We start from the raw sequence: 16,115 nt of genomic DNA, 5'->3' as shown, positions 1-16,115 counted from the left end.
GTTCTTAGAATTCGAATTTACCTTTAGTTTTAGTAGATTGTTGAAACCGAACCACCAAGAGAAAGAACACCACCAAGAGAATGAACCTCGAGCTGGGCAGGAACGCGAGCTGGACGCAAGCTGAACACGAGCTGGCCTGGACGCGAACGGATTGAGGTTGGAGACACGAGCAGCTGATCATCGAACGGGAGCTGTTGCAGTCGGGATCGCGAGCGGCTCTGATGCGAACGGGGCGCTTGCAGTCTGGAACGCGAGCTGTCCTTGATGCAGGATGGAGCTGAGTTTGTCTAGGATCAGGAACGCCTTGGGGCTAAAGCTGATCAGGTGGAAACGAGCTGGAGCTGATCAGGTGGACACGAGCTGGAACGTAGTCGCGAACGGATTAGGGTTCGTCGGTATCGTCGGGTTCGGATTAGTGTTTTAAAGCAAATCGGCGTGCACTGTATCTGTGCGTGAGAGCGCGTCGGTGGTCAGATCGACAAGCGGTTTGCACTGACTGATTCGTCTCGGCAAGGGCTTCGATTTAATATCTTGAACGAGTTCTGGGTCCTCACGGTTTGGGAGAACGGCCTCTTTGAAGTTCTGAGGCAGATTCCTTTTCGTTTAAGGGTTTTAGGGTTTTTATGATTTGGTTTTAGGCTCAGAGTGTTAAAGGCTATCGTGCTGATAACGTGTTATGAACTTAAGGTTTAGGAATCTGTAAGTTGTGTGTATTATTACTCAATCATAAGGTGCCCTTATATATGGGAGTTACAAAGAGATAAAAGGAAAGACATAAATATGGAAAGTGTACAAACACAAGGAAAATGAAATAAATTTTTTTTTTTTCTAAAGCCTAAGCTGTCTCTCTCTCTCTCTAGGGTTGGACCATCTATCTCTCTTGGTATTGGACCGGTTATAGACCGGGCGGTTATGGACTATAACAATAATATCTTTTTCAAATCTTTATTATAATCTTTATGCACCCTACGTTCCTACGGACCTAAACACATGCAAATAACATAGGGATACATAGGTAATTTCATGTCTGCTTTTGATATTGTGTATCTGGTACTTTTACTGTATTGGGTATTTCCCAAATATCACGAAGGAAAATTATATGTTTACCACTTTCACCACTAGAGGGACATTTTCAAAAATACCTTCTGGCAAAAGACTTTTATACCCATGTTCTTTATATATATAATAAATAAATATTTAAATAAATAAAAATCTAAATAATTTTTATAATTTTTTTCTCAATTATACTATTTCGCAATTCAAACCCTAAACCCTAAAACTCAACTCTAAACCCTAAACCATCAATCTTAAGCTCTATTTTTTTTAAATACGAACCCTAAACCCTAAACCCTATTTTTTTTTGAAATAAACCCTAAACCCTGAAACATCAACTCTAAACCCTAAACCCAAAACACCAACTCTAAACCCTAAACACTAAACCTTCAACTTTAAATCCTAAACCATCAACACTAAACCCTAAACCCTAAACCCTAAACTTCAACTCTAAACCCTACACCATCAACACTAAACCCTAAACTATCAACATTAAACCCTGAACTCTTAAAAGTAAACTCTAAACCCTAAAAAATTAACCCTAAACCCTAAAACATCAACTCTAAACCCTAAACTCTAAACCTTCAACTCTAAACCCTAAACCCTAAATCCTAAACCCTAAAACCCTAGAGTTCATGTTTTAGGGTTAAGATTTGAAGATTTAGGGTTTAAGGCTTACGTTTAGGGTTTAGAGTTGATGTTTTAGGGTTTAGATTTGAAGGTTTAGGGTTTTAGGGTTTAAGGTTCAAATTTCGGAAAAATATAAGGTTTAGGGTTTGAGTTTAGGGTTTAGAGTTGATGTTTTAGGGTTTAGATTTGAAGTTTTAGGGTTTAGTGTTTATAGTTGATGTTACGGGGTTTAGGGTTTAAAGTTGATGTTTCACGGTTTAAGGTTTAGAGTTGATGATTTAGGGTTTAGTGTTGATCTTTTAAGTTTAGATTAGTTAACCGTATGTTTTTTTTTTGTCAAAGGTTATAAAAAAGTTAGTGTAAAGATTTCAAAGTGGTACTTTGAAAATTGTATTTTGACAATTTCCCCTATCACAATTTGTTTTGGGTTTCTACCCAATTCACTCTTTTTTTTTATTAGTTATTAGATCAAAAGATATTTATAATAAAGATATTATTATCTTTTAGAAAAATATATCTTAATTATTATATTTTTAAGTTTTGTGAAGTTATTTTTATATATATTTATAAGTATAAATTTTAAAAAGTTATTGGTTTTTTTATTTTTATTGTAGGAAACATAAAGAATAAAAAAACTAAATTCGTTTTTATATAAATTTCTATGTTTATATTTTATAATTTTATTAATTTTATTATTTTTATTATTTATGTGTTTTAATAAAAAGAAAAATTACATTAAAAAGTTAATCACAATTTTATTAAGAAAAAGGAAACATAGATAATTGTTATTAATGGAAATCACTAATAATATTAAAAAAATTGAAATCACTAATAATATTTTTAACTCATTAAAGATGTAAGTGTAATAAACCACCGTGAGAGTTAATGTGAGCGCGATACATAAGAAACTAACTTATGTATAATAAAAACAACAAAACCGATTAGATATAACATATATAAATTCATATGTATAATTAAAATAATATAATATTAGTAATATAAATGATGCATACAAATTATAAATTAATTTAAAATTAATAGTAAATAAAAATCAATTATTATAGTAGATCTACTTTAAAAACATTTATATCCAGCACGGAAAAATCACTACTGGTAACCATTGTGGGAACAATAGAAACATATAGGAAAGGAATGAGTAAAAATAAAAGTGTTATAATTAAATGTTCATACATGCATTACTAATTAAAAGATTACTATGTGATTTTCTCATGATCTTGCACGAGAATAAAAATTTTAAAAATAAATGAATTATAGTGTTAAAAAATATTTGGTTTTGTATGTTTATAGGTTTTAACTTTTAAGTAATTTTGTAATTTGTTTGTATGATAAAAATTGTATTAAGTATCTTTATGTTCTCATCTTAATCAAATATGTGATTTGAAATATAATGTTTTGTATTAATTTAACTATTTGTTATGGTATGTTGATTTGCATCTATTATCTTAAATTGATGATGATTTTTTTTTTTAATCAGGTTAAAATTGGTTTATTAGTAGGTAGTTCAGTTTATCCTATTATATTTGTAAATATATTTTATAAAATTTGTATAGTTTGATATATGTTGTTTTGAAAATTTTAAAACAACAAATATCAAATCAGATATGCATTAATAAACATAATTTGTAATATTTTGAAAATTATTAAACATATATATATTTATATATAATAGATAATTCATAATAATTGTATGATTTAATTGTTCATATTTTGATTGGTTTCGCTATTTATATTTTGGTATTGGGTTATATCATTTTTTTTTTTGTTATAATTAGACTAAAATAGAGAATAATATTGTTAATTATACTTTGTTTAGTTTTTCCTTTTTTGATAAATATATATATATATGTATGATTTTATATATGTATTTCAATAAAATATATGTATATATTTTATAAATTTATATAAATTTGTAGATATTTATTTTTTGTTTATGATTTTTTGACAAATAAAAAGAAAAATAATTTTTTTTATATATAATCTATCTTTTTACATTTTGTAAATATTTAATTGTATTTTTATGTGCTATTGTAAAAATAAAATTTAAACTAAAATTTAAGCTAAAAATTTAATTAGTGCAAAAATGAAAATTTAGTTACAAATTTTATTTAAATTTTATTAAGAAAAAAGGAAATAAAAATAATAGTTATTAACGGAAATTATATATAATATTTTAGTTGTTATTATAGATTTTAAATGTAAAATTTTGATATATTTGTATATGAAAGTTATTATTTTTATCTTCTATTCCTTTTTATTTATATAAAATAAATTGGTTTTTATTAAATTACATACTTTAAATATAAAAATTGATATATATTTATATTTAATTAAGATATTGTATTTTCTATTAAATTCCTTTTTTATTTGTATAAATTTAAATTCGTTTTTATTAAATTTATAAAAAGCTATATGTTTATATGAAAGATATTGCATTTTCAGAATAAGGTGATTTGGAAACAAATATTAACAAAGAAAAAGTTAAATAAAAATGTTAATAATGTCATTATAATAATTAACTTAATTCATTAAAGTTATCATTGTAATTAATCATTCTAAGAATCAATGTGAGAACGACACATAGAAAACTGATTTCTCAAATAATATTATAGATATATGAGACATGCACACAATTTAAATCACCCAATACAATACCTTTTCTACCCGTATTTTGCATTGTTTTTTGGGAAAACATCAATTATATCGAAACAAGAAAATGATTCCAAAACGACAATTATAAAAATACGGAGAGAGTATTAAAATACAAAAATATCACTAAGTAGCCATAAGACCATTAATTATAACCATAACAATCAATCTTCTTGGTATCTTCATCCAGTAAGTATGGAGCTTATATCCAAATTATTATAAGACTTCTAACATAAATTATATAAATAGATATCTTCTATTATTTATTATGTAGGATTAAAATAATTATATTATAATATAATATAATTAATCCTAAATAAAATATAAAATAATTATATTATAAAATAATATAATTAGTTTGACAAAAAATAATAATATAATTAATCAAAGCTGACTTAATAAGAAAAATAACTAATGTAAGATGCTCTATTAATTTTCTTAAAAATGTGCTGCCCTAAGCCAAAGTTTCATTATTTACAATGGAGTCATGGCACTGTCTATGTTTATATTTTATAAATTTATTATTTTTATTATTTATGTGTTTTAATAAAAAGGAAAATTACATTAATAAGTTAATCATAGTTTTATTAAGAAAAAAGAAACATAGATAATTGTTATTAATGGAAATCACTAATAATATTAAAAAATAGAAATCACTAATAATATTTTTAATTCATTAAATGTGTAAATGTAATAAACCACCGTGAGAATTAATGTGAGCGCGACACATAAGAAACTAACTTCTCAAATAATATTATAGAGATATGACGTCGTAGACATGCACACAATTTAAATCACCCAATACAATACATTTTCTACCCTTAGAATTAATTAATGATCATATCACGTAAAGCACATAGTAGAGTAAATATAGTGTAAATAAAGTCATTTGGCACTGTATTCTGCATTGTTTTTTGGGAAAACATCAACTATATCGAAACAATAAAATGATTCCAAAACGATAATTATAAAAAAATAGAGGGAGTATTAAAATAAAAAAATATCACTAGGTAGCCATAAGACCATTAATTATAACCATAACAATCAATCTTCTTGGTATCTTCATCTAGTAAGTATGGAGCTTATATCCAAATTAGTATAAGACTTCTAACATAAATTATATAAATAGATATCTTCTATTATTTATTATGTAAGATTAAAATAATATAATTATTTTAATCCTACATAAAATATAAAACAGTTATATTATAAAATAATATAATTAATCCTACATAAAATATAAAATAATTATATTATAAAATAATATAATTAATCCTACATAAAATATAAAATAATTATATTATAAAATAATATAATTAGTTTGACAAAAAATAATAATATAATTAATCAAAGCTGACTTAATAAGAAAAATAACTAATGTAAGATGCTCTATTAATTTTCTTAAAAATGTGCTGCCGTAAGCCAAAGTTTCATTATTTACAATGGAGTCATGGCACTGCCAATAATCCAAAAGTCCATTAGAAAGATAATAATCCTACAATATATTAATTGAGAAGTCACTAAGTGACTTCTACTAACGTGTCATTCATACAGACAGTTTGAGAAAAATTCTTATAATTTCATTGGTCAAAGATTTTTAATTTTCATTTATTTTTAATCAAGTCTAAAAAAAGCAATCCTATAACCAATTAATGTTAGTTTCCAAACTATTTGTATATATTCTTATGCATAATCACTTATAGTATTTAATGGTAGCAATTATGGAAATTCTATTTAATACTCCATCATTTTTTTTTGCACTAATAATCTATTTATAAATTATATGAAGTATGTTGTTAAAAATTAGTTAATAAAAATAATATATTAGCTTTATTTTCTATTATAAACAGCTATAAAAAAATATTTTTCTATATAAGTCATAATACATATATAAAACATATAATTCTAATAAAAATATTATAATAACTATTAATGCATCATATAGCGAGTTTATAAATTATTTGCATTAGTTTAAAATCATCTTTGATGGTTAATATATATTTTGTAAGAAAAATTAAAGTCATTTATATTGGTTCATTTCTAATGGTTTATAAAATATATATAATAGTTTATAATTATATAAATATTCGGTAATCATCTTTAAAGTGTCAAATCATCAATAATGATTATTATATCATTAATAAGAGTTTACAAATAAATATATAAAGATCTATAAAAAATGCTATAAAGATTTATAAAGTCATTTATAAGGAAGAATTTCTCATCATTTATAAGAATTTAGAAAATGTTTATGAAGGTTAACTGGGTTGTAAATTATTTAAAATTAATAAAATGATTTAATAATTTTATAAATTATTTTTCTAAATATTTTATAAAATTAAAAACCATCGATAAGATTAACAGGTTTGTAAATAATTTAAAATTTAAAAATGAAAAGAATTTTATAAAATATTTTTTTTAATACTTATTGATGGTATGGTTTTTAATTTTAAATTAATATATAGGACTATTTTATAAAATTGTTAAATCATTTTTTAAGTTTATAGATTATTCTTCATAGATAACAAATTATTTTCTTGAGTCATAAAACCATTTATTAGGATTTATAAAACTATTTATACAGATTTTTAAATTTCTGAGAAACAATTCATAAAATATAAAATTTATAAATATTTTATTAATTATTTATAATTGTATAGTTTTCTTTCTAAGAGGTTATAAAAATGTTATCAAATCAGAATCAATCGCAAAATATTATTTTCCTCACAACTTCATCATTTTCAAAACCTTTTTCAAAGCAAAATAACCACAAAAATTACATCAGTCGTAAAACAATCAAAAGAATATTATGGATAAAAGTATATTCCTAAATTTATGAAACTTTTATATTCTTGCGTTTTTATTAAATTAATAGAATTCACATATATATAGTTATGTTTCTTCTTAATAACTTTTGTGTTTTATACTTTAGTTGCAAATGTGAGTCTATTTGTAACATGAGTTCACTTTTTTATTTTAGTAATTTTTATAGACGAAAAATTTGATATACAAACCAATTAAACTATATATACATGTTCTAACGATAATGTTATAATACAATTTAATAAAATATTAATTATTTTGTAAAATATGTAAAAAATTCTAACTAAATACTTTCTAAATTCTATTTAAGAATATAAAAAATATTAAAAATAAAATATTTTTATTAAAAAATAATCTACCAAAATTCACATTCAGTTTTAAAATATAAAATATATTATTGCAGGTCAATCACAAACCCAAAGAGAGCCAATGCCACTTTAAATAGTCAACTGAAACATAGAAGATCAGAGCAATTAATGACCAGAGATCAAAGCTTCTTTATGATTTTATAAAACCAACTCTAAAAGGAAAAGGAGAAGGAAATTTTGGCATCTTGCACTAATAGTATACTCTTTTGTATGTATCTTATTAGAGCAGAAATATCTTTAGTATTTGTTTGGAAACATGAATAGTAGTGAAAAATAAATATAATATTGTTTGGAAACAGGGATAACAGTAAGTTAGAAAAAAAAAGTAATAGGCTTATGCTAGTAAAAAAACTGGAAGTCCATTACATTATATTAAAAAGTAATAGACTTATGTTACTTGATATACATATTCAAATCAAAATAATAATTTAAAATTAATTTATATCAAAAATTCATTCAAAAATATACATATATTCAAAAATTGATTTTTACTAACATATTTTCTAATAACCATTTTAAAAATGTTTTTAATATTTATAAGAAATACAATACAAAACCCAATTTCAAACACCAACTTAAATTATGATTTTTATATTTCACATTGAAATTTAAAAATATAATATATGTGATTATTTATATGATTATACGTAAAAAATATTATTAATTATAAGATTACTTATTTGACGGTACGTATAAAATACGATTAATTATATGACAACACTTATTTTTGTAACCTATGATGACACATATATATGATATATAACCGTGATTAGGGGTGGGCGTTCGGGTTCGTTTTCAGGTCTGTTTGGGATTTCGTGTTCGGTTCAGATCTTTAAAGATTCAGTTCGGATTTGGATAACCAATTTAATTATTTTAAAAAATTTAAAATTTATTATATGCTTTAATTTAAAAAAACTATAAAAATAGAATATAATACATATAAATTTGAATAACATATGTTAGAGTACCTAACTTAACATATAAATTGGTTTGGTTTAAATATTTGGATAGAGAATTAATAATTATTTAAGTATGTTTGGAGTTTTGAGTATATTTTAACTATTTTAGATATTTACGTTTGATTATTTGTATATATTTTCAAGTATTTAAACGAATTTAAAAGTATCATATAATTCTGGATGTTTTTATATATTTTAAATCTAAAAATAATTAATATACAAAAGTATATAAATCTATTTTGGATACCCAAAATACTTCGGTTCGGATTGGACTAGGTTTCAGTTCTTCAAATACCAAAATTTTGAATAATTCGGATATTTAATCAATTTTGGTTCAGATTTTGTACTACTTATTCGGATTGGGATTGGTTCGCTTCTTCGAATTTGAGTTTTTTTTCCCAACTCTAAATAGTGACATAAAAACAAATAGCATCACATTTTTTTAAAAAATACATCTGCGCGGAGGCGCAGGTCAAAATCCAATTCTGGTTAATTTGTAATCTTACTTTTTCTTTCATCACGATTATATCTTCAGTAAAGATACACATTTTCACCTTCAAAATCGTAGATAAAAGTTGATTTATTCATTTCTTGTTCAGTATGTTAGATCAAAACCATAACCTTAATTACTGAATGGATCTACAATCCTTCGGTAAATGCTTGAAGAAACTAAACATGAATTCTTAGAGAATATATAACTAGTCAGTTGGTTTTTCGTCTCCATCAGATCTTGCCAAATTCCTTTGTTTATTTTGCTACACAAGAAAGTCCAAGATGTGTTAATTTGCAATATTGGCCAACGTGTCTGAGGATTTTGGAGGTTTGAGATCTCATAGCCGGTTTGGGATACCAGTTATGATGAAGAAAGAACTCAAAAGGGCAGAGAAAGACATTGGATTCAAAGGACATAAGGTTCTCTCGAGTTTTTAAGGTAAAACAGAAGACACTATAGATCACGATCAAGAATGGAGCCCAAGGAAAGGCGATGTCAGTCTGTGAAAGTACAGCTAGAGATTCTATTCAAGTTCCTGAGTCCCCAAGGGAGCTGAGTCGTCATGAGGTACTAAGTTAAACCTGATCCCAAGAGACTAGATAAAGGCATATAACTTGTATCTGTACACCTTTACAAATTGGTTTCTGAGAGAATGGAATGCGTCTTTACATCTCATCTATGATACATAACTTCAAAAAAAAAAAAAAGATACGGGTGAGTTTCAGCGAAACTTGAGTCAATGATGCTCAGGAGTCAGCTGGTGAGTCAGAGAGTGGTGATTATGAGAATGATGATCTAAGGGATCTAGATGGCTTACCTAGTGGCTAGAGATAGTGACTTTTGTGGCCTAGACCGTATCAAGCTCGGAGGAATAACTGAAACTAAGCCAATTCAAACTCCAACATCTTCTCATTCCAGGCATAAGAATAGGACTGACTGAACAACAGAGAGAAGCAAGAGCTTTCGATCCCGTTTGCCTCAAGTTTACATAACAAACCATATTTGGTGACAAACTGATCTAATCATTAGAAGCAAATTAAGAGGATGAACCAGATCGTCGTTTCTGATTACAATATAAATCTTAGTTCCCTGATAAAAGAATGAATCAAATTAAAATCTACCACCTTGATTAAAAGAGAAAACTAAAAGATAAAAAGATTTGCAAAACCTGCTTGTGGCACTAGCAAAACTTTCCTACAAGTTGATGGTCTGACCATTATCCTGAGAGAGGTTTATGTACATCACTCTCTCCTACTGTGTTTAATTCACTTGCGGTAATCTTCTAGTATAAAGTTTTCAAAACCAGTCCCTTTCAATGTCTTTTGAACCTCTTCCCAGTTCTGTACGTGCTGTGACAAAGGACCGTGATGAATCTTCACTTGCCTGCTCTTTAAATTAAGTTTTGGAACCTTTAGAAACTCTTGCACATCATCTAGTCTCTGCAAAAGAAAAAGACGTTCAATTTATTAAAAAAAAAAAAAAACAATGTTTGTTGTAAAATATGTTCTCACGGTGCGGTTCTTGACAACATCTTCGTAATAGAGGAAAATATGGCGAGTGGTATTGAAGTAAGAAAGTGCTTTTGTAGTCATCTCTTGAACTTGCTTCAGATCCGATATCAAAAGGGTTGTGTTAATTAACGGTTTATAGCGCGCCAATATCTCAGCCTGAAACCCCATTTGTTTCACATGTTTAGTTTCACAGAAAAAAAAAACAAATGTGCAGAGAGATATGTAAACAAGGAGACAGAGAAAAAGGGAAACCTCTTTAGGAGAATGGACGTGGGACTTGTGAGTACCGTTCAATAGCTTAGCATCTTTATCGTAAGAGTTTGCAAGAACCGAAATCATCCGGCGCAAGAGGTTTCTTCTAAAGAGGAAAATAGCAGAGACGCCTCTGGTTTTGAAGTATTCTATTATCTCTTCATGGTGTTTCATTAGACCCTGCATATGTTTCATTCCCAACCACATTACAACATAAACCAAGAACATTATCCCTTCTCTAAGTCCAATTTTCGAAAAAAAGTTTTATCATCATAACCAATCACAATGCAGTTATTGCAAACAAGTCTCATTTCAGGATCTAACATGAAAGATTAAGCTCAGCTCTTGTCTTATATCATAGTTTAGGTTCTGTCCTAAGGATATAATAAACACACAAATCTATAGTTCCGGCATTTTTTTTTTACAACAAAGGCTAAACTGATTAAAAACAACATCTAAATGTCCAAAAACACGAAAGCCAACTCGGTGGAACTGAATCAACATAGACCAAAGCTGAAGAATGAGTCTGAGCACCACATGCAAGCCTGTCAGCGTCTAAACTAACTAAAACAGTATGTAAACGTTCTGTATAAAGCACAGAGGTAATAAACACAGAGAGTGGTAGCAATTAAATGTCAGAATCTTTATCTTTTATTACGATAAATGATTTCAACATTTTTAGAGCCTTTATTGCATCTAAAAGATACTAACACAGTGAGTAAACGTTATGTCAGGTAATAAACACACACACAGAGTGGTAGCAGTCAACAGATGTTTATCTATTAATTGCAATAAATCACTTAAAACATTTATAGACATTCTTACCTGATTAAGCATCCACTTCAAACCAACGGCAGAAGTGCACTCATTCTTAGAAGCACTACTCAACCAATCTAGATTATATACTTTGTCCAAGGTCTCGAAAATGGTGGAGACATTAGCCCTCCTATCTTTAACCGAAAAGATCTCTCCGTTGGAGCTTATGTTAGTATGATTGTTCAGTAAAGTCTCAAACCAGCCGCTACCAGATCTCTGCATCGATAGAATCGCAAAATATCTAACAGGATTGCACGAGCATTCCTCCCTAACACACACACAACCAACACCATAAGCAGTAGAACCAAACAAAAGACTGAGAAACATTATCCCATTTTTACCTGTTGTATGTCTTGGGTTTAGGGTAATGCACATATGGTATGTCCCATGGTTCGATGTTGGGCTCAGGACAAGGCTTCTCAAACACTTCGACGTTCAAGAAACCAGCGCTTGGGACGACACCGATTTGTTTAAGACAGATTGAGCAAATGTAGACAGCGCAGACCGTTACAAACATGAGAACGACCATTCTCAACACAAGTGGGGATTTTTTAGGGAGCTTGAAGACGAAACTATCCTGTAATTTAGACAAATACATTTAATTGAGTTGTTTGCTTGTTTTAGAAACAATTAAAAAAACATAAATCAAGGGCTAAAAAAACAACATGGGCATCACAAAATTCAAACTACTCAAGACCCTAGATGTCTAAAGATTCGATTGTTATAGAAACCCAAATCGAATCAAACGAAAGTCCTACAAAAAAAACACCTAACCGGATTATAAAACAAAAGGGGTACCTTGGGGATGAGAGAGTGCTCGTCGCCCATGGCTTCTTCGGTTTAGAGAGAGAGGAGAGAGATTTAGAAAGGAGAAGAAGAGAAAGGCATTGAATTATTCAGACACACCGTCCAGCTAAAATAAAAATAAACAGAATAATGAAAATCAAATAACATAAAGTGGCTTTTCTCTGATCAGCCCATTACAATAAGAAAGGAAGAAAATTACAAAGAAAAAACGAAGAACACTCTTAAGAAAAATTTTGATTTAAAAACAATGATTAAGAGATACACGAGAGAGACGTTGTTTGTGGAGCTTTTAGATGTTTCCGACATGGTTGCTCATAAAAAAAAAAAAAGAAAAAAAAAGGAAGATGTTTCCGACATGACCACAACGGCATCTTCCATTCTAAAATATTTTTTATTTTATTTCATATTATGATATAAATTTGCATTTAAGAAACAATAATTAATGGTGTTAGAAAAAACAATAACGAACGTGTGAGCCATTCCATACTTTTAGGTTTGACTTGTGCTTTTCTATTTTAGTTATTGGATTCTCGGGTTAGAGTTTGAATTAATCTACCTGATTCACTTTCTTATTTTCCCTGTACCACTAGTTTTTTTTTCCTTTGCTCGTACAACTCCACAACCGACAAACTTGCATGCTCTTAGTTTTGTTACATTTTTATATTTCAGAGATGTTACAAACAAGTGATAATTTTTTTTTTCTTTTTGCAAAAGGGTTTTCTATAGAAAGCGAGAGAGTTTACGAAACATACAGCAGTTTGCTAATTTATTCTCAGCATCAAAAGTAATAAGCAATAGAGAGGAGACATGAAGTCATGAACAAAAGTAATAGGAGCTCAAAAACTGTTTAGAACGAGCGAGGAGCGCACAAGAACTGAGCAGGCCTGGCCCGCTGCAGAAGTAGTATAAGCGACCACTTAGGGCCCAATCATCTATCTAATTTTTTTTAAGGTATTGTTTATTCTTTTTTATTTTTATCTTGTTTTACAGAGTCGAAGTTCACTTGTGAGTTGAGGCTATAATAGATGTAGACCGGCGCTGGAACTGAATCAGGACGGTGAACCGAAGGTACCCCCAAGCACCATCTGAACTAAGCCAATCCTTGAAATGACAGAAAAAACTACCAATGCACAGAGACCAAACAACCCAACACTAAAAACCGATAATCAACCTCTGAATGCCTCAAATCCCTTTGGTTTAAATAAGAGTAGCAAACCCCTTTGGTTTAAACAAGTGATAAGTGTTATGTTGAAGGAGATACCAAAACAAGCAACAAAATAGAATATAATGTGTAGAAAATCCAATAAATAGAAGATAATGTATACAAATTATGATAAAATCCCGTTTAAATTAAAGCAAACAAATGTGATGATGATCTTTGGAACATCATAATCTAAAGTCTAAACAAATAAAAATGTAGATATATATGCCAGCTCATACTTTAGGAATGTATATAGTGCATTGTGCTAAAACTATGCAAACCCCATAATAAAATTCTTTAAATGTGATAAATGACATATCTTACCTATTGAAACATAAGTCACAATATTTTTTCATGTGTTGAACCATTCTTTGAAAATTTATTAAATGTATTTTTTGTATTTACCTAAAATGTTCTAACAATGAATTTTGACTTAGATTTTTATATGTAAATTGAAATTTATGTACCTCTTAAATTTGCATATGAATCTTGCGCCTTCTACATAATATAACAAACCTAAACCTTAATATAGGTAAAATATTTGATTTTCTTTATCTTATCATTAATCCAAGCATTAGATCGTGAGCAATGATAGACGAGAGAGATCTGAAATAGGAAATTACACCTGAGACTCATATAAACTCGTTGAATGAAAATAGTTCATGAACAATCGTAAAATGAAGAATACCCACCCAAGAATCAAACAGTATGTACCAATGGATGTTTGAAACATTAAGTTAAACATATAAGAATCAGAAGTTGGGTTTTTTCGTGCTGGAACAGTGATCCCATACTATTTAATCTTGGAACCAAACACTTTAGAGGAATAATCCTTCATGACAGAAAACACATCCTCAAATTCAACTAATAAGATGTGAAAAGTGTTTTCTCAAGACAAAAATAAACACACATGAGTTTGGTTCACTTAATTTTGTTAGAGGGTCCAATTGTTATATGGATTTTAGAGTGGTTATGTAAAGCCATAAAAGCGAAAAAATTGCCAATCACTTTTTTTAGGCTTTAGAAATATGTAAAGTCTTAAAAATCTATTTAAAAAAAAAAAAACTGTTTTTTGTACATTTTTTTCTACAACCACTTTTTAAGATTTCAAAGCCTTTTTCTCTCCATTTAAAAAAAAACGTAGTTAACTTTTTTTTTTTCATTTTTACTTAAATTTCTACGGTCAAAATTTTAAAGCCAAAACCTAGCTAAAGCAAGATCTTTACCATTCTGAGCATGAATCTTGGATGTAGATTTATGAATAAAGAGAAGAGTAACCAGCACCGGTGACAACTGGCAATGTGACAATTGGCAAGTTTTACCTTTAGGAACATACATCTGTTTCCCATCCTTGCTATACCCATCATTCATCAACAAAGCAAGTCCAGCTTCTCATGTTCCATGTAAACCTTGAGCCTTGACCTTTCACTAATCATCAACCTCTCTCGGTTACATTTCTTACATTTCACACTGACACCCTCGTTGTGGATAACACGAGCCTGTGTTCTCCAGTCTGATGAGTGTCAAGAAGAAAAATAATACAAACCCTGAAACCTTTTCTACAAAGAACTCAAAAACCTAATTTCAACTCATAATTACTTATCTTCCAAAGGAAAAATTATAAACACTGATTTGAAATGAAGCGAAGATTTTACAGTGAGATCGTAAACCCTAACTGAGTCATGCCTTTGGTTTGGTTCAGCTCACTACAAGAAAACAGCTAGTTTCCTACGGACGATTTCGTCGAAAATACGTCGGAATCAGCCATTTTCGACAAATTTCCGACGAAAATAGTCGTCGGTTATAACTCGTCGGAAATAAAAATTTCGTCGAAATTTTTGACGAATTTCCGACGAAATCCGACGGACATATTTCTGACAAAATTCCGACGGATAAAATTCCGACGAAACTCTGACGGACATAATTCCGACGAAATTCCGACGGACAGACTTCCGACAAAATTCCGACAGATAGATTTCCGACGAAATTCCGACAAACATATTTCCGACGAAATTCCGACGGACTTTATAAAATGTTTAAAAAAAAATATAACATATTTTATTTAAATATTTTTAATTCATTAAATATATATAAAATTTAAAAATTAGAAAAATGTTTTTTAAGATAATTATTTTTTTAAAATCATTTATAATAAATATTTTTAATTATTTATATATATATAATTAAAATTAGAAAAACGTTTTTGTAGTATAATTGTTTTTAAAATCCTTTATAATAAATTTTTTTATAAATTTTTAAAAACATAAAACGGTTTATAAATTGAAAATATTTTAAAACAAAGAGAAAACGTTTTTAAAATTTTTTAAAAACTTTTTGTAATTGGAACATTTTTCTAATAACTGAAAAACGTTTTAATTAAATCTAAAAAAAAAACACAAAAACATTTTATAGATTGAAAAGGTTTTTAAAAAGGTGAAAAAGGTTTTGGTAAATTTTAGAAACCAGAAAATGTTTTATAAATTATAAAAAACTTAAACAAAAAATTATAGAAACTTAAAATGTTTTATAAAAAGC

At 28.1% G+C, this 16,115-nt stretch overlaps 1 protein-coding gene across 2 annotated transcripts; it reads right to left on the bottom strand.

Moving 5' to 3' along the window:
• Window positions 1-9,945: 9,945 nt before the first annotated feature.
• On the bottom strand, window positions 9,946-12,699 carry LOC106332043. Of its 2 annotated transcripts, XR_001267987.1 has the most exons (7): window positions 12,371-12,699; window positions 11,914-12,149; window positions 11,582-11,840; window positions 10,757-10,936; window positions 10,505-10,660; window positions 10,162-10,432; window positions 9,947-10,082 (listed from the first exon to the last, which is right to left on the bottom strand). XR_001267987.1 is itself a non-coding variant. In XM_013770498.1 (6 exons), exons 1-6 carry the CDS (start codon window positions 12,398-12,400, stop codon window positions 10,259-10,261), a joined length of 1,035 nt encoding a protein of 344 aa, XP_013625952.1. In that variant the 5' UTR covers window positions 12,401-12,699; the 3' UTR covers window positions 9,946-10,258. The 2 variants fall into 2 exon arrangements, 1 of the variants encoding a protein (XP_013625952.1); XM_013770498.1 differs by having other exon boundaries at window positions 9,946-10,432.
• Between the last annotated feature and the right edge of the window lie 3,416 nt (window positions 12,700-16,115).

Source organism: Brassica oleracea, chromosome C3, assembly GCF_000695525.1.
Source record: "Brassica oleracea var. oleracea cultivar TO1000 chromosome C3, BOL, whole genome shotgun sequence".
Lineage (NCBI taxonomy): Eukaryota > Viridiplantae > Streptophyta > Magnoliopsida > Brassicales > Brassicaceae > Brassica > Brassica oleracea.
This window is presented reverse-complemented; position numbering and strand designations above follow the sequence as displayed.